Raw genomic sequence first — 25,917 nt, forward strand, 5'->3', positions numbered from 1 at the left:
ACAGCTCCAGGGACCCGGGTTCAATTCTGGGTACTGCCTGTGTGGAGTTTGCAAGTTCTCCCTGTGTCTGCGTGGGTTTTCTCCGGGTGCTCCGGTTTCCTCCCACAAGCCAAAAGACTTGCAGGTTGATAGGTAAATTGGCCATTATAAATTGTCACTAGTGTAGGTAGGTGGTAGGGAAATATAGGGACAGGTGGGGATGTTTGGTAGGAATATGGGATTAGTGTAGGATTAGTATAAATGGGTGGTTGATGTTCGGCACAGACTCGGTGGGCCGAAGGGCCTGTTTCAGTGCTGTATCTCTAATCTAATCTAAAAAAAAAAGTAGCAATACTTTTAATTCAGCAGCTTTGTAAAGCTTCCTTTTTATTCTAATGCACCACTAAACCAATTATGATTAAATACATCGCCAGACCTCCTTACAATATGCAAATTATGGTGTGGGACAGGAGAGTAGCCAACGCCAACACCTCTGTTTCAGAAGGGAGAGAAAGATAAACTGGTATAATAATAAAAGCAAAATACTGCGGATGCTGGAAATCTGAAATAAAAACAAGAAATGCTGGAACCACTCAGCAGGTCTGGCAGTATCTGTGAAAAGAGAAGCAGAGTTAACGTTTCGGGTCAGTGACCCTTCATCGGAACTCATGATAAACTGGTAACCTTTGATCAATTAATCGCACTCGATTGAGAGCAAACTCTGGTGGGGGGGGGGATGTTTTAACATGGGTAAACAGGTAGGGTTATGTATGGGTTGTGGGAAGGGGGCTTAAATGGGCAAAAATTCCAAATGTTGGGAAGCCAGCTCCAACCTGCTGACTTCTGGGTTTTAGTGAGGCAGGCAGACAACCCACTCATAGGAGGCGAGCTGGCATTTTAAATGTTAACAAGGCTGGAAGCCTCAGATTTAACCTGCTTTGCAGCTTTAACCATGGTCGCCTGGGGAAACCCGGCAGCTACAGCAAACCAAGGACAGCCTCAAGGAGAAGGCAAGTGCCTTCAACAATATTCCTTGTGGGCCAGAAGTGCTTCCTCACAGCCCCCAAGCTCCCCCTCCATCAGCTATCAGGCTCCCTGCCCCCGAGATCAAGGAATTGGACCTATCTGGTTCCATGGCCTCCTCCAGAGTGTTCCCTGCCCAACTGGAAGCCAAGCCTGTCAATCAGGCTGACTTCCAGCTGAAAACCTACGAAAGGCCAAAAGTCGTACACTGTGGTGCTTCATGCGGGAAAACACAGACTTCTGGGGTTCCCACATGCTACTGGAACCCCCCTACTCTCAGCGCATTGACAAGTAAAAACATTCCCCCCTTAGAATCTATAATACAAGATATAATTTTTTTTTTAGAGATACAGCAATGAAACAGGCCCTTCGGCCCACCGAGTCTGTGCCGACCATCAACCACCCATTTATACTAATCCTACACTAATCCTATATTCCCACCACATCCCCACCTGTTCCTATATTTCCCTACCACCTATTAGTGAGTATTTATAAATTCAAGGGTTAACAGAGGACAGCCAGTCTGAATCAAATGCCATTTGATAAACTGAATGAAGTTTATTGAAGTAGTGACTGTATGGAAATAAGATAATGCAGAAGATCTATTGCATATAGAATTTCAGAAGGCATTCGCAAAAGTATCTCAAAAAGATCTGTTAAAAAAATGTAGACACATAGAGAGTTTACAGCACAGAAACAGGCCCTTCGGCCCAACGCGCCTGCGCGACCATCAAGCATCCGTCCTAACTAATCCCATTTCCCCGCACTTGGCCCGTAGCCTTGTCTGAGCTCCAGGACATCACTGCAGGAGTTCCTCAGGGTAGTGTCCTAGGCCCAACCATCTTCAGCTGCTTCATCAATGACCCTCCCTCAATCACAAGGCCAGAAGTGGGGATGCTCGCCGATGACCACACAATGCCCAGCACCACCCGCGACTCCCCAGACACTGAAGCAGTCCGTGCAGAAATGCAGCCAAAAGCGGGCCGAGAAGTGGCAAGCAACATTCGCGCCACACAAGTGCCAGGCAACGACCATCTCCAACAAGAGAGAATCCACATATGGTATGAGAAGAAATGTAGCAGCATACAATATATAGATTTGGACTGGAGTATGAGGAACATAATGTCAAAGTGTGCTGACAAAAGTAGGAGGACTGTAAATGACTTCAGGAAGACACAATCCAGTGAGCTGGAATGACAGACAGGTGCAATTTAACACAGGTGTGAGTCAATACATTTTAGTTGGAAAAACAAGGAATGAGAGAATGCACTTAATGGAAAGAGACTCACAAGTGTGGATGAACAGAAAAACCTAGGAGTTCACATACACAAGTTCCTGAAGGTCCAAGTGCAGGTAATTAAAGCCATCGAAAGCGTTTTTACAAATAGGGGCACAGGAGTACACACTGATTTCCTAATTGTAGCTGTTTTTTCAGAGCAGCCACATGTAGGCATCACCTGACAAACAAAGAAACAACACTGTCAGTGGCCTTAAAAATGAGTCATCTACTCACACCTCTTTATACAATACTGCATAAACAGAGACTTCAAAAGGCAGCAGGAAAAAGCCAATTTTATAAAGGAATATATTTGGTGTTTGGTTCCAAAAGCAAAATACTGTGAATGTTGGAAATCCAAAATAAAAACAAAGTGCTGGAAATGTTCAGGTCAGGCATCATCTGTGGAGAGAAAAACAGAGTTAATGTTTCAAGTCGATGACCTTTCAAGTTCTGAAAAAAGGTCATCGACCTGAAACGTCAACTCTACTTCTCTTTCCACAGATGCTGCCTGACCTGCTGATTTTCTGTTTTTTTCCTCCAAATGTAGTTATAAATAGAATTTTATATAAACAGAGAAATGTTTGCAAATAGATGGAACAGCACTTGCTATGTCAATTGTATATGAAAAGCCATGCTGAAATATAAAAATCACACGAAAAGCAAACTATTGTCAAATATTTTAGCTTTCCTGTTATAGCTGTGGATAAGCCTTTTAAAATAAATCGCTTAGTAAATGCTAGTAGCTTTGAACTTGAGCAAAATTGAGTGCTATTCAACATTGCCTAATTTCAGAAATGTGAACTATTAACATGTAATATTAGGCCAGACTAGTAGTGTAGGTTAAACAGAGAACTCATAACAATGAAACCAAAATCTGAATGTTTCTATAATTAAGGGAGACCTGCATTTATAAATGTCTTGAAAACCACTTTTATTGTATTATCTCAAAGCACACAGATTAAACTTCAGGTTAAGTGTAAAATGCTTTTGAACTTTACATGCCATTAGGTGTGTTTGCTCCGCCTCCATTTTCTGTGGTCTGGCCAAACAAAAGGAATCATAAGTGAATCAAATAACATGTTCCTTACCGTGCAAGGCTCTGCATGAAAGGAGGAGTCTCTGCTGTGAGCTGCTGATGCACCTGCTCTCTTGCTACTTTGCTTTTTCTGTTTTGAAATGGATGGCTGAGTTTCACCCAACGACTTCTTTGTGGCACCAGCCAAAACGGCTCTCTGCTTAATTCCAGAATTCCCATCACTAGGATTCTTTACTGCACCTGTCTTTGACCGAGTGTCCTTCGATTGCTTGGTGACTTTACTTGACTGAGAACTGGATACTGTTTTCAACTTCACTCTCTTGTTTTCTGCCTGTGGAACATTTTTTAAGTTAGGCAAAGCAATCAAAATTAAATTGACACTTTAGGCAGCAATGGCTCTGAATTACTTGATCCAACATTTTCTCTCCATTCCTGCAGTTACATTTCTCCTGACAACTAAATTGATGAGACACACACAGAGGCAAAATGTTTGTGTATATAAAAATGTCAATGGTTAAAATATGTATCTTGCCCACCTTGCTGCCCTTTATTCAAATGTATTTTTTTTAATGGTTTTGGCCCACAACTGCCTATGTGCAAATTTCCAACATTTAATTTTCTTTACTGAAAGAGAGAAGAAAATTAATGTGCACACTTGCTCTTTTCCTCCACACACAATCATCTATAATTGTTTAAAAGTGTGGCAAAATGGATTCAGCCAGGTATTGCTTTCAGAAATATTGTTCCTACCATAGCAACATGGTTTTTTAAAATTAGATACTATGAATAACTACTCCAGTTTATGTCAAACAACTGTTATAGCCAGCACCTCTGTACACCACAGACGGCACAGTGGTTAGCACTGCAGCCTCACAGCTCCAGGGACCCGGGTTCGATTCTGGGTACTGCCTGTGTGGAGTTTGCAAGTTCTCCCTGTGTCTGCGTGGGTTTTCTCCGGGTGCTCCGGTTTCCTCCCACAAGCCAAAAGACTTGCAGGTTGGTAGATAAATTGACCATTATAAATTGTCACTAGTATAGGTAGGTGGTAGGGAAATATAGGGACAGGTGGGGATGTTTGGTAGGAATATGGGATTAGTGTAGGATTAGTATAAATGGGTGGTTGATGGTCGGCACAGATTCGGTGGGCCGAAGGGCCTGTTTCAGTGCTGTATCTCTAATCTAATCTAACACCAATCTTAATAATGCAAACACTAAAGTGTTAACTCAGGCAATATGAACAAAGGAGATTCCCTTGGTGCTGGGCTGCTCTATAATCCTGATGCCAGATTTAGTTGCTTTTTCTTCCACCCAGTCCATGTAGTTGCTGTGTTCCAAGTGGTTACACAACAAATGGACATTTTCCAGAGTTAACATTGGCACAGGGCTTTGGTGAGGCCACACCGGGAGTAGTGTATAAAGTTTTGGTCTCCTTACCTAAGGAGGGACATACTTGCTCTAGAGTGAGTGCAACAAAAGGTTTGCTAGACTGGTTCCTGGGATGAGGGAATTGTCCCTGAGTAGGCTAGACTGACGTTCCCTGGACTTTAGAAGAATGAGAGACAATCTAATTGAAACAAAATTCTTACAGGGTTTGACAGGGCTGATGTTGAGAAAATGTTTCCCCCGGCTAGGGAATCTAGAACATGGAGAGTGTTCTACATCTCCTCAGGAGATCTTCCTTCTACAGCTTCCAACCTCATAGTCCCGTAGCCCTAGACAGCCCGCTTCTACCCCTTTCCCAAAATCCACAAACAAGACTGTCCCAGCAGACCCATTGTTTCAGCCTGTATCTGCCCCACTGAACTTATTTCTTCCTGTCTTAACTATCTTTTTTCCCCGGTCCAGTCTCTTCTCACCTACATCGTGACTCTTCTGATGCCCTACGTCATTTTGACAATTTCCAGTTTCCTGGCCCCAACCGCCTCCTCTTCACTATGGACGTCCAATCTCTCTACACCTCCATCCCCCACCAGGACGGTTTGAGGGCTCTCCGCTTCTTCCTTGAACAGGGGCCCAACGAGTCCCCATCCACCACCACCCTCCTGTGCCTGGCTGAATTTGCTCTCACATTGAACAACTCCTCCACTCACTTCCTTCAAGTAAAAAATGTTGCTATGGGTACCCGCATGGGTCCCAGTTATGCCTGCCTTTTTGTGGGATATGTCGAACATTCCTTGTTCCAGCCCGACTCAGCCCCACTCCTCCAACTCTTTTTCCAGTACACTGATGACTGTTTCGGTGCCGTTTCCTGCTCGCGCCCTGAACTGGAAAACTTTATCAACTTTGCTTCTAATTTCCACCCTACTCTCACCTTTACATGGTCTATCTCTGATACTTCCCTTCCTCGACTTCTGTGTCTCCATCTCTGGGCATAGGCTGTCTACAAATATTCACTATAAGCCCACACCTACCCCGACTACACTTCTTCACACCCTGCCTCCTGTAGGGACTCCATTCCATTCTCCCAGTTTCTCCGTCTCCAACGTATCTGCTCTGATGATGCTACCTTCCATGACAGCGCTTCTGATATGTCTTCCATTTTCCTCAACCGAGGATTTCCCCCCCACACCACTGTTGTTGACAGGGCCCTCAACCGTGTCCGGCCCATTTTCCACACTTCTACCCTCACCCCTTCCCCTCCCTCCCAGGACCCCAACAGGGTTCCCCTTGTCCTCACCGTCAGCCTCCACATCCAAAGGATCATCCTCCGCCATTTCCGCTACCTCCAGCATGATGCCACTACCAAATGCATCTTCCCCTCCCTTCCCCCTTCAGCATTCTGAAGGGATCATTCCCTCCACGATACCCTGGTCCACTCCTCCATTACCCCCATCACCTTGCCCCTTCCCACAGCACCTTCCCCTGCAATCGCAGGTGGTGTAATACCTGCCCATTTACCTCCTCTCTCCTCACTATCCAAGGCCCTTTCAGGTGAAGCAGCAATTTACCTGTACTTCTTTCAATGTAGTATACTGTATTCGCTGCTCACAATGTGGTCTCCTCTACATTGGGGAGATCAAACGCAGACTGGGTAACCACTTTGCTGAACACCTCTACTCAGTCCGAAAGCATGACCCCGAGCTTCCGGTTGCTGACCATTTCAACACACCCCCCCTGCTCACAACTCTGTCCTGGGATTGCTGCAGTGTTCCAGTGAGCATCAACACATGCTCGAGGAACAGCATCTCATTTACCAATTAGACACGCCACAGCCTGCCGTACTGAACATGGAGTTCAATAATTTCAGAGCATGACTGGCCCTTTTTATTTTAGTTATTTTTTTTTTCTTTTTTGTGTTTATTTTATTTTAGTGTGTTTCAACTGTGCCTACCCATTGTTTTTTTCATGTTTGTGCTTGGGGCCAGGCTGCTCAGTTTGCTGTCCATTAACACCCTCTCTGTACTAATGCTTTGTCTTTCACCACCTCATTAACATACTGTTTGCCTTTGCTCCATGACCTTCTAGTCAGTTATTCTCTTTGACCTTTTCCTATCAACACCTTCTCTTTTGTTATCTCTCGCCCCACCCCCACTTTACTTGCTTCAAACCTTTTACATTTCTAATATCTGCCAGTTCTGATGAAGGGTCACTGACCTGAAATGTTAACTCTGCTTCTCTCTCCACAGATGCTGCCAGACCTGAGTATTTCCAGCATTTCTTGTTTGTGTTTCAGATTTCCAGCATCCGCAGTATTTTGCTTTTAATCCAGAACATGGAGTCAGTTTCAGAATAAGGTGTCAGCCATTTAAGGCTGAAATGAGAAATTTCTTTACTCAATGGATTGTGAATCTTTGGAATTTTCTACCCAAGAGAGCTGTGGATGCTCTGTTGTTGAGTAAATTCAAGACAGAGGTTGATAGATTTTTGGGTACTAAGGGAATTAATGGATATGGGGACAGTATGGCAGGACGGAGCTGAGGTAGATGATCAGCCATTGTCTTGTTGAATGGCAGTGCAGGCCTAAAGGGGCAAATGGTCTACTCCAGATCCTATTTCTTGTGGTCTAAGAAAATCAAAGTGCCAATGAAAGTCACCTTGTAAATTATCTGATCAAACTTTGCAATAAAGACATTTTTATCTGTATTTTTCCAAGTATTGTCCAGCCGATATCAGTCAGTTAGCAACCCAAACATAGCCTTCTTTGTGTTTCTCACCAGTGGAGTGGAAAGGTGCAGGTAAAAACCTTTCTTTACTAAAAAAAAATGTTTTGCTGTGACACCATAAGATGGCTTGTGGTAGCAAACTGGTTAAATTAAATGTGAAAAGTTCCACCAGACCTAAAGTAATACTAGAAAGCATCTTTTGAACAGGCTCCATTGCATTCTCACTTGATACCTCATCATTAGCACTTTCTGTATTCACTTCACTTTCTTCTGCTTCCACACCTTCGGATATGCGAGTCAGCGCACTGGAATATACATATACAAGAAAAGAGAATCAAATATGGCGAGGGACAACAGATTTTCAAAATAGCAATCTCGTGGCAGCAAGATTTGTTGCAAACTCATCCATTAGTACACTGCACTAATCGGATTCATACTCCTAATATTACAGTTCCCAATCTCAAGCACATTATTGGGGTGAGGTAATTGGCAATTGATCCAAGATGAAAGAAAACTGGAAGGCAAGCATTATTTCTTAAATAAAAGATTCTCTCTTCCTCTGCTTCATGCTGGTTGTGTTAAATGTATTGCCAGCTAGTTCTTTTTACCAGACAACTGCAGAAAGATCAAAAAAGGGAAACAGCAATAAGGAAAAGTAAATAGCAAATAATTTGTATTAACATCTTGCCCAAAAAGTCCCAACATGCTTTATAAATAAGTCTATGGAAAACGATCAAGCAAGAAGGGAGATTAGGTCCAGAACATCAAAAGTTTGATTGAAGAGAAAGGTTTTGAGAAAGTATTTTAAAGGTGAAGTGTCAAAAGGTATGCGAAGCAAGTTTGTCACTGAGGCGACTGAAGGCTATGCCACCAAAGGTGAGGCAATGGAAGATACACAAAAGGAAGTCAGAAATGGAACATTTAAGAGGGAACACTGAGGTGGAAAAGACTGTAGAGGTAAAATAAGGAAAGACTATTGATGGATTGATTATTGGAGACAAGAATTGTAAACGGAGATATAATGAGGCACATGGGACTACAGCAGACCAACATGACGAGGGGTATTAGGCAACCAAAGCTTTGCAAGGGACAGGATACCTGTGACAGAATTTTGGACAAGTAGAGCTTCTGGAGAATGGAAGATGAGAGGCCAGCGTAAGATTAGGTTACTAAAAAGTTACTAACCAGAATACTAATTGTTAAAATCTAACTACTAGAAATTAACAACTGACTTATCATAAACTAACAATTAGCTTTATTAGAACCTTTCTTTGTAGTATGGCAAAGTACGAAAACTTAGGAAATAGGGCACAGTATAGACAAGAGGATTCGAGTACAGGCGCAGGGATGTCTTGTTGCAATTATACAGGGCCTTTATGAGACCACACCTGGAATATTGTGTGCAGTTTTGCTCTCCTTATGTGAGGAAGGATGTTCTTGCTATAGAGGGAGTGCAGCGAAGGTTCACCAGACTGATTCCTGGGATGGCGGGACTGATGCATGAGAGATTGAGTCGGTTAGAATTATATTCGCTGGCGATCAGAAGAGTGGGGGGGGGTGGATCTCATAGAAACCTATAAAATTCTAACAGGACTTGACAGGGTAGATGCAGGATAGATGCAGGAAGGATGGTCCTGATACAAAGAGCAAAGAACAGTACAGCACAGGAACAGGCCATTCAGCCCTCCAAGCCTGCGCTGATCTTGATGCCTGTCTAAACTAAAACCTTCAGCACTTCCGGGGACCGTATCCCTCTATTCCCATCCTATTCATGAATTTGTCAAGATGCCTCTTAAACGTCGCTATCGTACCTGCTTCCACCTCCCCCGGCAGCAAGTTCCAGGCACTCCACCCTCTGTGTAAAGAACTTGCCTCGCACATCCCCTCTAAACTTTGCACCTCACACCTTAAACCTATGTACCCTAGTAACTGACTCTTCCACCCTGGGAAAAAGCTTCTGACTATCCACTCTGTCCATGCCACTCATAACTTTGTAAACCTCTATCATGTCGGCCCTCCACCTCCATCGTTCCAGTGAAAACAATCCGAGTTTATCCAACCTCTCCTCATAGCTAATGCCCTCCAGACCAGGCAACATCCTGGTAAACCTCTTCTGTACCCTCTCCAAAGCCTCCACATCCTTCTGTAGTGGGGCAACCAGAATTGTACACAATATTCTAAGTGTGGCCTAACTAAGGTTCTGTACAGCTGCAGCATGACTTACCAATTTTTATACTCTATGCCCCGACCGATGAAGGCAAGCATGCCATATACCTTCTTGATGACCTTATCCACCTGCGTTGCCACTTTCAGTGACCTGTGGACCTGTACGCCCAGATCTCTCTGCCTGTCAATACTCCTAAGGGTTCTGCCATTTACTGTATACTTCCCACCTGCATTAGATCTTCCAAAATGCATTACCTCACATTTGTCCGGATTAAGCTCCGTCTGGCATTTCTCCGCCCAAGCCTCCAACCGATCTATATCCTGCTGTATCCTCTGACAATCCTCATCACTATCCGCAACTCCACCAACCTTTGTCGTCCGCAAACTTACTAATCAGACCAGCTACATTTTCCTCCAAATCATTTATATATAATACAAACAGCAAAGGTCCCAGCACCGATCCCTGCAGAACACCACTAGTCACAGCCCTCCATTCAGAAAAGCACCCTTCCATTGCTACCCTCTGTCTTCTATGACCAAGCCAGTTCTGTATCCATCTTGCCAGCTCACCTGTGATCCCGTGTGCCTTCACCTTTTGTACCAGTCTGCCATGAGGGACCTTGTCAAAGGTTTTACTGAAGTCCATATCGACAACATCCATTGCCCTTTCTTCATCAATCATCTTCGTCACTTCCTCAAAATACTCGATCAAGTTAGTTAGATGGTGGGGGAGTCCAGAACCAGGGGTCATAGTCTAAGGATACGGGGTAAACCTTTCAGGACTGAGATGAGGAGAAATTACTTCACCCAGAGAGTGGTGAGCCTGTGGAATCCGCTACCACGGAAAGCAGTTGAGGCCAAAACATTGTATGTTTTCAAGAAGGAGTTAGATATAGCTCTTGGGATGGAAGGGATCAAAGGATATGGGGGGAAAGCACGAACAGGTTACTGAGTTGGATGATCAGCCATGATCATAATAAATGGCGGAGCAGGCTTGAAGGGCCGAATGGTCTACTCCTGCATCTATTTTCTATGTTTCTATGTAAGATGTCAAGGTGGAGGGATTCTGGGAGATTGTCAAGTTTTAAAATGCTTACTGGCAGCAAAAATAGACCCGAGAGAGGACAGTAAAAACAGCTTCAATGAGAACAAAATGTAGATTTATCTCAATGAGATAAGGAAGTTCGGAATGTAAAAGCATGGAATACAATAGTCAACACAAAGGGGTTGTGTTAAAGGTGAAGTGTCAAAAGGTATGGGAAGCAAGTACCTACCAAAAGGCTAGCAACAGCCAAAGAATGAACCTTGATTGGTTAAGAAAGGCATCCTTTAAATACAAAGCTAAAGATGATTGGGGGAAGGGAAAGTTAATTGGAAAGCAGCAAAGATAAAAGAAGCGTCGACTTTGTCCCTGTATGGCAGAGAATTTTCAAGCGAGAAAAAAGAGACACCAAAAAAAACTTGAAGACCAGAAGCCGCAAGAGAAAAAAAAGTTGTGCACTCTGCCATCCAGTCTCCAATACAGTAGTATGTGTTAGACTGCTAATCACTGCCTGAGTTCATGACTACCATTTATCTGAAAACTTAATAAACTTGTTCTTAACTTTGTCTCAACAAAGGAAATTCACAAAAAAGCTTTTGCTGCCAAGTCTGTTCCTGCCTTAGAAGGGGGCATTAACTATCTTATCTAATCTTACAGCAGGAAGGAGAGCAATGGATTAGATGAATCTGGAGGTGACGAAGGCGGGTATGTGTGTTTTAGCAGCAGAAGGTCTGAAGTAGATGTGGAGGCTGACAACATTGCATAGATGATGGAAATGATCCTCAAAATCAAACAGGGTGCAGATGTTGTAAGCAGTCTGCTTCAGGCTGACAGTGGCTATGGAATGGAGCTTGTAGCCAGTACAAAAATCAATGGCTTCAGTCTTGCAAGAAATCATGAATCAGCTAGGACTTGCTGGCAGACAAGGAGTCTGACAAACTGAAGATTTTATAAATACAAGTTGTTGTTGTTGAAGTTAGGGAGTCAAGAAACCTATTTCGATTAACTTGCCCAAGATGTCATTCTTCTTGTGTAGACAGCAAGTATTGGCAGGTTTTTTAGACGGTGGGGGCTATTTAGCTGCGCAAATCTTGCCCTCATTCAACATCCATACAAGCAAATCTTTCAGCGAGGGTGACTGAATAGCACGCAGGAGCACTGTTGATTTGTTATCCTTAGCCCAGTGCACTAAGATGATAAGAACATAAGAAATAGGAGTCGGAGTAGGCCATTCAGCCCTTCGAGCTTGCTCCGCCATTCAATGAGATCATGGCTGATCTTCCACTTCAGCAACGTTTTTCTGCACTATCCCCGTAAACCTTGCTGTTTTTAATATGTAGAAATCTATCGATCTTAGTCTTGAACATACTCAACGACTGAGCCTCCAAAGCCCTCTGGGGCAGAGAATTCCAAAGATTCACCACCCTCAGTGAAGAATTTCCTTCTCATCTCAGTCCTAACTGGCCTGCCCCTTATTCTGTGACTGTGTCCACTGGTTCTGGACTCCCCAGCCAGGGGAAACATCCTTCCTGCATCAACCCTGTAGAGCCCTATAAGAATTTTGTATGCTTGAATGAGATCACCTCTCATTCTTCTAAACTCCAGAGAATAAAGGCCCAGTCTATTTAATCTTTCCTCATGGGACAATCCCTCCATCCAAGGAATTAGTTTGATGAACCTTTGTTGCACTCTCTCTATGACAAGTATATCCTTCCTTGGGTAAGGAGACTAGAACTGCGCACAATACTCTAGGTGCGGTCTCACCAAGGCTCTATCTAATTGCAGTAAGACATCTTTACTCTTATACTCAAATCCTCTTGTAATGAAGGCCAACATACCATTTGCCTTCTTAATTGCTTGCTGTACCAGCAAGCAAGCTTTCACTGCTCTGACCTCTGCTCAACAAAGACCTGAGATCAAGCCTGGGCTGAAGAGCTCAGTTCCTGACAGGGAAGTTAAGTGAGCAACTGAAATATTGATGGATGGTCTTTACTTTTAAGTTTTGAACTTTTTAATCTATGATACAAAGCAGCCAGTTTAGCTATTTTATCATTGAAACATTCAAAATATTTACACTTAAGAAAGTCTTCTCTTCTGTAGCTGTAATAATAAATAAAAATATTAATCCAGTTTTCTTTTTACCATTTTTCAGTCCTAATTTTTTCAACCAGAGGCACAGACTGCTGAGTAGGCTTCCCTTCTTTACTACTCTGTGCAGGACATTCTGCCTGTACATCATTTCCTTCATCATTCAACTCCGATTCACCATCAAACATTGGCGTGCTATGCAATGGATTATCTATAAAAAAAAAGTTAAATCAAATAAGCAAAGGAGAAACATTTGGAAACGTATTTGTGGGAAAGCCAGTTTAATGGCTGCTGTGAGTAATGAAACAGTTTTCAAGTATCACAACTGAAAATTAGCCCTGATCTAACTTTCAAGCCAAGACAAGATGAAATACTCTAAAAAGGTAGGTGATCTCATAAAAAGAAAACATAGCTATAACAGTACAGTTTACTACTGCAATCTGCTTGAACGCTAAACAAGATCAAAAAGGAAATTTGTCAAGCAGCAGCTATTGGCATAGAGTAATCGTCGAACATAGACATTTGCAGGAAGCAGCAAATGCAATATCTATAGTTAAAAAAGAAATACAAATCTTAGTCAACTAAGATTAGCTCAACATCAATACAGTCCCCACTGCTTATGGCAGGCACATTGGTGCCAACATTATTTGCCTACTATAGACGTTGGACAATTTCCCCCCTCCTGCAACATTCACGCTGTTCAAAATGCTGTGCTAAAATATCAATAAAATATTTATTGCTGAAAATAGAGATATTTTGTAAAAGCTTTTCGTATTGCACTCATAAGGACAATTTGCAAGAATACCAACATTTGCTAAATAATCCTCAGTGTGCTAAGAATTACACTGACAACCAATTTAAGATTGTCAGTAGGGCTCGCAGTGTGGCACATTTGCGCGTACTGGAAGCTACATATATTAATACACAGGGCCCTGTTCTTTGCAAACAGAAAGAACATGTACACAATTGCACCTGTTTTCAGCTAAACAAAATAAATGACAGCCATTCACTGGTTCATTCCTCAGGGCAATGCCTTGACCAATCAGAATCAAGCTGCCTGGTTTAAATTTCAAACAAAGCTTGGCAGTTAACAGTCAGTCACCATAAACTAGTGCATCCTCCACAGCAACGACTACCAGAGTCCACTTACCAACCAATCAGCACTCTCTTCTCATACAGTACAAATCTGTTACTTTCCCTTACATTGGCATTCTTGTGAATTGTCCTGATGAGTGCAAGATGAAAAGCTTCAACAAAATTTCTCTATTTTCAGAAATACTTAAGTTCCGTACTACCAAATGACTATTTAAGATATAGAAGCAAAATACTGCGGATGCTGGAAATCTGAAATAAAAACAAGAAATGCTGGAAGCACTCAGCAGGTCTGGCAGCATCTGTGGAAAGAGAAGCAGAGTTAATGTTTCGGGTCAGTGACCCTTCTTCAGAACTGGCAAATATTAGAAATGTCAAAGGTTATAAGCAAGTGAGCCGGGGGTGGGGCAAGAGATAACAAAGGAGAAGGTGTAGATTGGACAAGGCCACATAGCTGACCAAGAGGTCATGGAGCAAAGGCAAACAATATGTTAATGGTGTGTTGAAAGACAAAGTATTAGTACAGATAGGGTGTTAACGAACTGAAGATTAAGCAGCAAGTACAAACATGAAAAAAAACAGTGGGTAAGCAAACTGAACAAACTACAATGAAATGAAATAAACAAAAGAAAAAAAATTGCAAAAAATGTAAAAAGGAAAAAGAAAAAATAACTAAAAATAAAAGTAAAATGGGGGGCCCTGTCATGCTCTGAAATTATTGAACTCAATGTTCAGTCCGGCAGGCCGCAGTGTGCCTAATCGGAAAATGAGATGCTGTTCCTCGAGCTTGCGTTGATGTTCAGTGGAACACTGCAGCAAGCCCAGGATAGAGTTGAAAGCATGAGAGCAGGGGGGAGTGTTGAAATGGCAAGCCACTGGAAGCTCAGGGTCCTACTTGCAGACTGAGCGGAGGTGTTCTGCAAAGCGGTCACCCAGTCGGCGTTTGGTCTCCCCAGTGTAGAGGAGACCACATCGTGAGCAGCTAATACAGTATACTACATTGAAAGAAGTACAAGTAAATCGCTGCTTCACCTGAAAGGAGTGTTTTGGGGCCTGGGATAGTGAGGAGAGAGGAGTTTAAGATATATTTAATACAAAAATATCGAAAGCTTTGCATATAAAAAAGTTATCAAGATTCAGCTATTCCTCTGTAGAAGTACACAATCATTGAATATTTTAGAATATTCCTTGAATAGGTGCGGTCAGAAAGCTGAAAAAGTGATAAGTCAAGTACCGTTGTAAGGACAGGCAATGACAGCTGTGCTACAGCAGAGGTGCAAGATTATCTGCCAGCTACTTTGTACTTTTGGACCTTAAGGTACAATTTAATGCTATTGCACTCAGTGCTGAGCAGTGCAAGGTGTAACCTGGTACCAGTTATCAGTGATAAAAGTATACACGAACATTTGCACCTTAATAAGATGTAAATCATAAAGTGAACACCTGTTTCTACAGAGAATACCCAGCGCACTTGACATGCTTTCAGTAACAACTTTGTAACTGACAATGGGGTTTTAAGCCAATTTAAATGATTACCCAATTTAAACATGGATAGTTTACGTGGTGGGGACTCTGATAGGCAAATAATGGAATCTGTTCTGAAATGCAAGTTGTGGGAGTACTTGTATAATAATAACATAGCAAGAATTTACAAGGGAAAGATTTTGCTCAATCATTTTACAGATAAGTGATACTTCCCACAATATAGTTCAAACTTTAAGAAGCTTTTGAGAAAGCTAGATTAAAAGCTACATGAATCCTAGGTAGAACAGTTATACAGCACAGAAACAGGCCCTTCGGCCCATCGTGTCTGTGCCGGCCATCAAACACCTAGCTATTCTAATCCCATCTTCCAGCACATGGCCCGTAGCCTTGTATGCTATGGCGTTTCAAGTGCTCATCTAAATACTTCCTTAAATGTTGCGAGGCTTCCTGTCTCTACCACGTCTTCAGGCAGTGCGTTCCAGATTCCAACCATCCACTGGGTGAAATTTTTTTTCCTCAAATCCCCTCTAAACCTCCTGCCCCTTACCTTAAATCTATGCCCCCTGGTTATTGACCCCTCCGCTAAGGGAAAAAGTTTCTTCCTATCTAACCTATCAATGTCCCTCATAATTTTGTATACCTCAATCAGGTCCCCCCTCAGCCTTCTCTGCTCTAAGGAAAACAACACTAGCCTTTTCAGTCTCTCTTCATAGAGCAAATAAGAAACTGGTTTTAAAAAATGATGTGTGTCTCCATAGAAGGTGTAATGTCAATGGTACTGGGGTGGGTACAATGAATATCAGTGCCCAGTTGAACCCTGCTTACAAATCAACATATATAAATAACCTGCACGGGGAATCTAAGTGAAAGATGGTCAAATATACTGATGACACAAGAGACAGCAATAGGGGCATAGGAAGCAGTAAAAACTTAAGGATTTAGATCAATTATGTATTTGACAGCACATGGCAGACAAAATGCATCAGTGATATGCATTATAGTTTAAAAATGAGCATAACTAGAAAATCAATGGAACTTAATTAAGAGACTTAGACAAGTGCATGGGACTAATGGTAGCCACGCATTTATAATGTCCAGATAATGTACAAAAGTTCTGCTCAGTCATGATGCACTCGAGCACCCACACTGACAATATACGTTCCATTTTCACAAATATCATAGCATGATACATCACAGAAGACAGCCCTTGGCCCATTGTGCCTGTGAATCAAAAATGGTCATCAGTGCACTAGAAATGGGCACAGAAACATATAGCAAGATTAATCTTCTATGGGATTATCAATAAAGAAAAACTAGAGATTAGGCTCATTCTCACATTCTAAATCTAGACTTTTAGACTACAGGTCCAATATCCAAAAGCTGGACATTTTTGAAAATCTTGTAGAACAGGGCCCTCTAGAGGCAAGACGAAATAACAACTAAGCTGATCAAGCCAGTTCATCAGTGAACCGGATTCACTGAACTTACCCTAAGAACGTTACTTAAATGTTTTAACTACTTGCAGATGATGTTTTTCGATACAGTTGCAGCAAGACAGAGTTTTTTAACAACAGTTTAAGGTTTCTGAATAAAAATTCTGAACCTTTGAAATCCCTTGGGTCAAGAATACTATTTTTCGCATTAATTCATTCATCAATACATTATTTATTCGTTTCATACTTTATTTCATGTACAGGTATCGCTTACTGATTTTGGCCTAGGATAGGCTACTGATTTTATTGTCCAAAATCTGGGAAAATCCGGAATCCAGCACAGTCTCGCTCTTGGAAAGTTATCCCCCCTTCACCCTTTGTCCTCCTGTCTGGTTCAACTTGAGCAAGCACCCAGGGAGAATGGAACTGCAGCAAAGGATCAACATTTTTTTAAAGCAGGATCCAAATACAATAGCATGAGTTTTCCCAGAATTCAGCATGAAGCTCTGTCTTACCCAAGACTTGATGTCAGATTAACAGGCTGACAACAGAGGTAGCTCTGAAATCAAGGGCTGTGCCGCAGAGGTCGAGCTAGGTGCTGTCAATATATAGTTGGAAACTAATCCCATATCTGCAGATAATGTATCCAAAGGGTAGCACATAAACAAGTATGAAAGAGGATGCCCAAGGTGCAATCTTAGGGTATTCAGGAAGTGACTGTGCACAAGAGGAGAAATTATTGCTGAAAATGTGCTGGCAAGCTGAATATGTGGGACAAGTAGGAGTGAAGCCAAGCACGAACAGTTGTCTGAAGTGGACCAAAGAGAAGAGATGGCTGAGGAAAATGGAGTTGAGTGATCAATGGTATCAAGAAAGGGGAGAATTAGGGGAGAGCCAAGCGATAACATTCCACAATCACAGTCACACAATCTCATTGTTGACTTTAATTAAAGCAGTCTTTATGCAAACATCAGAATGGAGGGCTTCAAGCTTCATATTAAAATATGGCTCATTAAAGATACATCAGCTGTAGTTAACTGTAATAGGCTTAATAATCATTTGAAAAAACTGTAATGATTCTATCAGTTTAAATTCCTCAAAATAGACATCAAGCATAAATCGCAGTGTGTTGGAAATTGGGAACAGAGCTACTTCCATCAATTCCACAATGTACATCAGTGTTAAATAACTATCATTTCAACAGTGAAATAAGACTATTTATGAACTGCTCAAGGTCCAGCCTCAATTTTTATCATATGACATACTCTGATCACCATCTCATAAGCCACCCCTGCCAACCCAATATGTTGCATGCAAGAGGGAATTTTAATCAATTGTAGATGATTTCTCAATTAACTTCCACTAATTATGCTATGATCACTCATTTTCTGCCTCATTAGTAATGAGCTCTGTCACAGAGCAGAGTTTGTGTTGCACAGCTGTAGCCACTATAAAGCGTGAGAAGTAATTTCTAAATTGTAGTTTAATTCCTGATTATGAACTCTCCTTTCTTCTCTTCTCTCTCCATTCAATTGGTCAGACTGAAAAAACGGTGAATCAATCAAATTATCAGGCTCTGTTTTGTCTTTGGACTAACAAACAGAAATTTCCTGCCCAATCCCCTCAAAAAGCCTGATGCAGACTGAAAAACAGCCCTATAAATTCCAGTAACAATTGCTACTGTAAATATTAAAATGAACACTGCCTCTGTTGTATTAATTTACATTGCATTTATATGGACATGGTTATACAGAATAAGTCAGGAACGTTGCTGATGTTTTGAGGTTCATATTGTACAATTCTGTCGAGTTACAATTGGGGCTATTGTTTCGCGACTGAATAAGTTACATTTTGTTTTTATTGAATAGCATTCTACAGGAATTCTGCCCTTTTCCCTGTGACGACCATTACCAGTGGCCTTGACTGTAGGCACTTTTATATTTGACTTGGGAATCTTGGGAAACCTGACAGCTCTGCTGTTGGTGGCACTCTTTCAATATCAAAAGGGCCTTATAAGAAAATGTCCCAAACCTGTCATTCTTTACACTGATAGTACTCCTTATAACATCCCATAATCTAGAAATATTATACACTAGGATAATACCTAGAAGCAGGGCTTACCTGAAAAATATACACTATATTATTGCTAAAGGTTTGAACAGCATGTCAGAATTGGATCCAAGTTTCCATATTTCAAAAACAGAGTACTGCTTCAAAACTTACACTTGTAGAAATCCATAAATATTCTGCAGGTTAATTATCCACACTTTCCATGGAGGTTATATAGTTATTTCGGAGGCATTATGCAGACTTCCTTAACATTCAATAGTATCCTGCCAATAGAAACTCTCCAACAGTGCATCATCATCCAATTTCCACCCAGTTGGCACTTGGTCTGAGCTTTTGGACTAATTTGTTGGTGTTAAATCACGAAGCTTTACTTCTGTGTGTACAGTTGAGAAGCTCCAGCCTAAAACAGAAGCACTTAAAAGGCGTAAAAACATATAACTGAATAGAATTTCAAGCACTCATGGTTTTTATGCCAATCAAGGGAAACTCTCCTGGCATAAGTTCTAAAAAGCCTCAGTTGCTTCTATACAGTCATATTGAGATTTTTAAAAACAAAAACCCAGCAATGGGAATGTTATTGGCCCCGCAGATAAAAAGAACCTCTGATGACATCTTGTCAGAAGTTTACCACACCGGGTAATCGTCATTAGGTTGAGAGAGACTGTTTTGGATTCAGTTCTGGATTCAAGCACTCCAATCTCACTTTTTAAAAAAGTCACTACTGGGCACGATTTAAAGATGTCCAATATTTTGTTCTAGTTGCTTCAAATAAATCAATTCATTGCTAGTACAGTACTAGATTCCATTCAGAGTTCAAATACCAGCAATGACTAAACAACCCTCTACAAATAGGTTTTCCTGGCACTGGGTTGGGCTGCTTCAATGGATCAATTTTACCTCTAGTTAGGAAAGACAACCAAAAGAACCCAATCATATTTCACAAACTGTAAACCTATCAATATCAACAAGTGCTGATGATGGCCCAGAGGAAGTTTACGGTCCAAACTATCCCACCTTCTTGTAAGGAAGTTAGCATTGGAGGCAAAGGGACTGAAAGGGTTAAAAAGGGTGTCTAAAATGGCAACCAAACTCCATAGAAAGCATTCAGCAAATGCAATAAAATGCTTACTTTACAACAGCACTAAAGGCGGAGTTGCAGCACTTGCAAATTAATTGCCACTTGTAGGAAGTCAAGAACGTCCACATTTTTTCTTTGGGAAATCGACAAAGTTAAACTAATTATGGAACCATAATCGTGCACGCAAACCTAACAGAGATCACTTTCTGTCTAACAAAACGAACCTATCAGAAAAACCTATCATCGTCATGGGAGGCATCAGGACTTCAGTTTTAGATTGCCAATGTCAAATACTAGGAATTTCTTCTGGTCTGAACTTCAAATTAATAAGACAAGATTTTCACTGGCTTCACTGGGCAGAGACGGGGTTACAGTGCCTGTAAATCATGAGATAAAAACTTACCTGCCCATACTCATTCTAGATGACACCATTCTGAAAAGGGGCCCACAGCAGTGTAGCTGGAACACACACCTGAATCTGGCAGTATGCCTTTTTACTATGCAAAGCAGATCCTATGGCTTACATTTTAGGAAACAACTGGGCGAAGCCTGCATTATGCCAGAGCTGGCAAGCTGCAGTAAGGTGACCTAGCCACCCACTGGTGACAGTGTCATGATCCTTTTTTTCCAGCAAATATGCAGTGTGCCTTTAAGGCTGTAAGACAGCAGTACTTCTTTAAGGCAGCCAGCTTCAGAAGTTACCCCAAAGTGCATCTTGGATGCCCTGGATACAGCCAGAGAGGAAGAACAGGACATACAATGTTGCTGTTTAACTTTGAAAAACTGGCTTTGCAGCGACAGTTGACAGAGACTGTTCTGGCACGTGAAGGAAAGGGGAGAGCTCTCCCTCAGTCTATTTAAACCCTATTTATTATTCTCTCTCAGAATTCTGAAAAGTTAAGCCAGATTAATTCTTTTTTTTTTAAAAAAAGCTATTTTTCGATCTATTGTGTTCATTGTTGGAAAGAAGAGTTTGATGCTTCAACTACTGAACTGTAATTACTGAACTCCTATTGTCGGATTCATCAGGCCTTGGAAGACTTCAAGTAACCTTGGACAGTTCCACATTCGAAGATTCCACTTCGTCAGGAGCATAAATCAGCAAAGACTTTGTTATTTCTATGTTTTAGGCAGCTAATTAAACACCAGACTACCAATAGTTTGGGTATATGTATGTGAATGCAGGAGTTAGATTCTTTAAATAAGTTATAATATTTTACAACCGACCGGCCCAGTCAAAGCCCCCAATCAAAATATACAATTCTGACTGTGGTGGGAGAAAGGCACTGTTAATTCAATTCCATCCCTCCACAGATCGCCTAACATATCATTTTAAGCTTTCCAAATTAAAGAAAGACCCAGCCAAATTGTACCATCCATTAACCCCTGAATGAGGCTAACCAAACCAGGTGTCTTTAAATCAACAAAACAACTGTTTAATTAGAAAAACTAAATTCTTAAATACGACTAAGATTAAAATTTAAAATAGAAAAATTAGAGTCCTTGCAGATTTACGCTCCTGCCGGATGTGTAACAGTCCAAGGTTGCTTGAAGCCCTCACAGCCATCTGATGGGGGAAAAAAAGGTTCTTCAACAGTAGAACAGTCCATAGTCGAATCTATTGCTTTCCTTCTCCAGCGATGAATTTCAACAATTAACAACTTGCAAACAATTTTTAATTAATCAATTTGGCTTTAGAATTTTTGAGGGATAAAAGATCGTCACACTCGAACTTCCCTTCCTTCAGTTTAAATTATCAGAGATCTCTGTTTTGGCTTGACTTTTTAGAATTTTGAGAGAGAATAATAAATAGACAAAATTCTCTTCCTTCAGTTTAAATGGTCTGACAGCTCTCCTTTCAGGTGCTAACACACAGCTGTCTGTCTGTTTCCTCAGTTAGAACAGCTTGTTGTTCCACAATAAGCCAGTTCAAAATTAAATGGTAACAAATGTAGCTCTCAATACTCAGTCCGAGTGGCTGTATCCAAGGCAACGAGAATGCACCCTTTGAATCGAAGTCTCCGAATGACATTCTTTGACTCAGCTTCTGCAGCCTGCTGCCTTAAAGCAGTATGGCTCCTTTTCCCAGCCTTAAAGGCACACCGCATTCTTCCCAAAAAAAAAACTACAGGATCATAATAAGGTCTTTAGATATTGGTTTATGTTAGTAGTGTTTAAGATTTTAGTCTTTTTTAATAAAGATACCTGGTTTGGTTCACCTCATTCGGGGGTTACTAGATTGTTCAATTCAGCTGCTGCTTTCTTTGATTTGGGAAACCTTAAAGATATGCATGAGGCGACTTGTGCAGCAACGGGACTGAACTGGCAGTGCATTGCTCCCACCGCAATCAGAATAATATATTTTGATTGGGGGCTTTGTCTTGAGTGGTCATGCCATAATAATAGTGTCAGGCAAACCCCCCAACTGCCAAGACCGAGGCACACATTATTTCGCCACATGAATAAAACTTAAAATTGCAAGCCCGACAGGAAAGACATTTGCATAGTAACAGACAGTGTTGGAACAAGGGGACCCAGTCATTGCTTCCCCAATACACAGAAGTGGTCAAACCAGTTTTAGTCACATGACTGATGGAGTTTTTTTTAATTTGAACTTCCAACAGGGAAAGAAATCAGAAAGCACTTTTCTCCTGGACTGAAAAGACATCTCTCCTGGCTGCTCTCATCTCGCTCTCAAGCTTTGGAAACCGCAGAAGACATATGAACCCCAAGAGAGAAAAGTCTCCTACAGTGAACAAGGTTTAAGAATACTGGGCCCCAATGAGAAGCAAGAGCTGTCTACAATCAAGGACTCTACGGCGAGCTGAAAACACAGGAACAGTAACAAGAAACCCCCTTTAGACTGCCTCAAACCTCTCCATTTTATTTTTCTTGCTCTTTTCTTTTCTCATTTGCATATGTGCATCGCGTGTGCATGCTAGCGTGGGCGCATCGTATATCCGTAAACATTAATCGTATTACAGCTTAAGTTTAAGGTTTAATAAATTTCACTCTTTCTCCTTTAAACTGAAGAACACCTGGTGCGCTCTTTTCTTTCTCTTTTAAGTGGAAAGCTGTGGGCAAGGATTCACCAAGGGGCAGCTCAAAACACAGTGTGTTTAAAATTAAACCCTGTAACAATCAGACCAGGTGAAGGCTGAAAGGACCTCTAGACACGCTTCTCACCTGGTCGTAACAATAGTAATAAGGCCTAGCATTCAAAATGGACTGAACCTTACTAATACTATTGAGCAGCCATCCAAAAGTTAAAGCTTACACCGTAGAGTCAAATCAAATCATTTGACAAAACCCAACAACTGGATTAGAATTTCCTTTTTTAATCAAAGTTTATGGAGTCAGTTGTACTCCATGCATAGCACCATATACATATTTCTGGGACACCAAACGGTCTTGCAGGTGAGAACACAAAATCTAAGAGTACGCACCCTGTGAAGAGAATATGATTTTACACAAGACACGCTTGAAGACTGCCCAACTCCCAAACATTACAGCCTTACCATAATATTCATCATCTCCTTGACTGTCTGGATTTCTTAAAATGCAAGAGAGGTTTGGAGAAGGCTCTGGATGCTTTTGACCTGGCAATTTGGCTCTATTTCTCAGGGCAGGAGTCTGTCTTTTCTTTGTTGGATTTCCATTACCTTTTTTAGATCTCACGCCTTTAGGAACCTGAATAAAAGAAAAGTCAAATAAATTCCCACAGTTCTCACTGTTAAAATGGCAAGAGGGAATCAATTATTGAAACTAAATCACCACAAGCAGAGCATGCTTTACGATTTAAAGACAAGAAATGCTGGAAATACTCAGCAGGTTTGGCAGCATCTGTGGAGAGAGAAGCAGAGTTAATGTTTCAGGCCAGTGATCCTTCATCAGAACTGGCAGATATTATAAATGTAAAAGGTTTTAAGCAAGTAAAACGGGGGGGGGGAGGGCAAGAGATAACAAAAGAGAAGGCGTTGATAGGACAGAGGGTCACAGAGAATACCTGACCAGGTGGTCATGGAATAAAGGCAAACAGTATGTTAATGGTGTGTTGAAAGACAAAGCGTTAGTAGAGAGATGGTGTGAATAGACTGTAAAGCACAAGGCACTCCAAGCAAAAACATTTAAAAAAAAAACAGAAACAGTGGGTAGGCACAGTAGAAACAAACTAAAAAAAAAAGCTAAAATAAAATAACCAAATAAAAAAGAAAAAAAACTAAACTAAAAAGGGGGGCCAGTCATGCTCTGAAATGACTGAACTCAATATTCAGTCTGGCAAGCTGTAGTGTGCCTAATTGGTAAATGAGATGCTGTTCCTCGAGCTTGCGTTGATGTTCACTGGAACACCGCAGAGATGGGAGCATGGGGTGGGGGGGGGGGGGGGGCGGGAGTGAGTGGTTTGAAATGGCCAGCAACCAGAAGTTCAGGGTCATGCTTACAGACTGAACGGAGGTGTTCCACAAAGCGGTCACCCAATCTGCGTTTGGTCTCCCCAATGTAGAGAATTGTGCGCAGCGAATACTGCATAAAAATAAATCGCTGCTTCACCTGAAAGGAGTGTTTGGGGCCTTGGATAGTGAGGAGAGGAGGTAAATGAGCAGGTATTACAGCTCCTGCGATTGCAGGGGAAGGTGCCGTGGCAAGGATACAAGGTGGTGGGGGTAATGGAGGAGTGGACGAGGGTGTCGTGGAAGGAACGATCCCTTCCGAATGCTGATGGGGAAGGGAGGGGAAGATGCATTTCGTAGTGGCATCACACCGGATATTTTATGATTTATCTCGGTTTTCTTGCACATTGATCACAGGAAATACAAAACCAACCGAGAGTGCCCCTCAATACACCTGCAGTGATATTCTCATAATTGTTAATCCTTCGGTGTGAAGATATTGGCAAGTAGCGATTTCATCCCAGCTTTCAAACAATGAGTATGAATCACTTTGCTCTCGGTTTATTCATCATCAGTGCCTCTTTTTGGAATTGCAGCTTAAAAATGCATTTTCAATTTTGTTGCACATGCATGTAGAATAGACAACAGCTTATCTGTATAATGGGGTCGTTCAAAGATTTTTTTCTGAATTCTTTCATGGGATGTGAGCATCGCTGGTTAAGCCATCCCTATCTGCCCTTGAGCTGCCTTCTTGAACCACTGCAGTCCATCTGGTGCAGCGACACACAGTGCTGTTAGGGAGTTCCAGATTTTTGACCTAGTGACAGTGAAGGAACAGCAATATATTTCCAAGTCAGGATAGTGTGTAGCTTAGAGGGGAAGTTGCAGGTGGGGGCGTCCTCATGCGTCTGCTGCCCTTGTTCTTCTAGGTGGGAGAGGTCGCGGGTTTGGAAGGTGCTGTAAAAGGAACCTTGGCGAGTTATTGCAGTGCATCTTGTATATAGTACACAGCGCTACCACTGTGCGCCAGCGTTGGAGAGATTGAATGTTGAAGGTAGTAGATGGGGTGCCAATCAAGCGGGCTGCTTCTTCCTAGATGACGTCGAGCTTCCTGAGTGTCGTTGGACCTGCACACATCCAGGCAAGTGGAGGGTATTCCATCACACTCCCGACTTGACCTTTGTAGATGGTGGACAGGCTTTTGTGAGTCAGGAGGGGAGTTAATCGCCACAGAATTCACAGCCTCTGACCTGCTATTGTAGCCACAGTATTTATATTGCTGATCCAGTTAAGTTTCTGGTCAATGGTAAAGCCCACAATGTTGATGGTGGGGGATTCAGCAATGGTAATGCCATTGAATGTCAAGGGGAGATGGTTGGATTCTTTCTTGCTGGAGATGGTTATTGCTTGGCATCAATGTTACCTGCCACTTATCATCCGAAGCCTGAATGTTGTTTGAGTCTTACTGCATGTGGACATGGATTGCATCAGTATCTGACGAGTCACTAATAGTACTGAACACTACAAGCATCAGTGAACATCATGATGGAGGGAAGGTCACTGATGAAGCAGCTGAAGATGGTTGGGCCTTGGACACTACCCTGAGGAACTCCTGCAGCATTGTCCTGAGGCATGAACGTTTGGCCTCCTTT

General features: G+C 41.9%; 1 protein-coding gene across 1 annotated transcript in view; it reads right to left on the reverse strand.

The window, feature by feature from the left end:
• Positions 1-25,917, reverse strand: part of cenpu (centromere protein U) — a 56,819-nt gene that overhangs the window by 22,261 nt on the left and 8,641 nt on the right. Inside the window, exons 3-6 of the mRNA XM_068029397.1 lie at positions 23,393-23,564; positions 12,771-12,927; positions 7,653-7,725; positions 3,370-3,648 (exon numbers count right to left, since the gene is read on the reverse strand). Of these exons, the coding sequence (XP_067885498.1) occupies positions 3,370-3,648; positions 7,653-7,725; positions 12,771-12,927; positions 23,393-23,564 (681 nt within the window). The remainder of the gene's footprint in view (positions 1-3,369; positions 3,649-7,652; positions 7,726-12,770; positions 12,928-23,392; positions 23,565-25,917) is intronic.

Source organism: Heterodontus francisci, chromosome 4, assembly GCF_036365525.1.
Source record: "Heterodontus francisci isolate sHetFra1 chromosome 4, sHetFra1.hap1, whole genome shotgun sequence".
NCBI classification, from domain to species: domain Eukaryota; kingdom Metazoa; phylum Chordata; class Chondrichthyes; order Heterodontiformes; family Heterodontidae; genus Heterodontus; species Heterodontus francisci.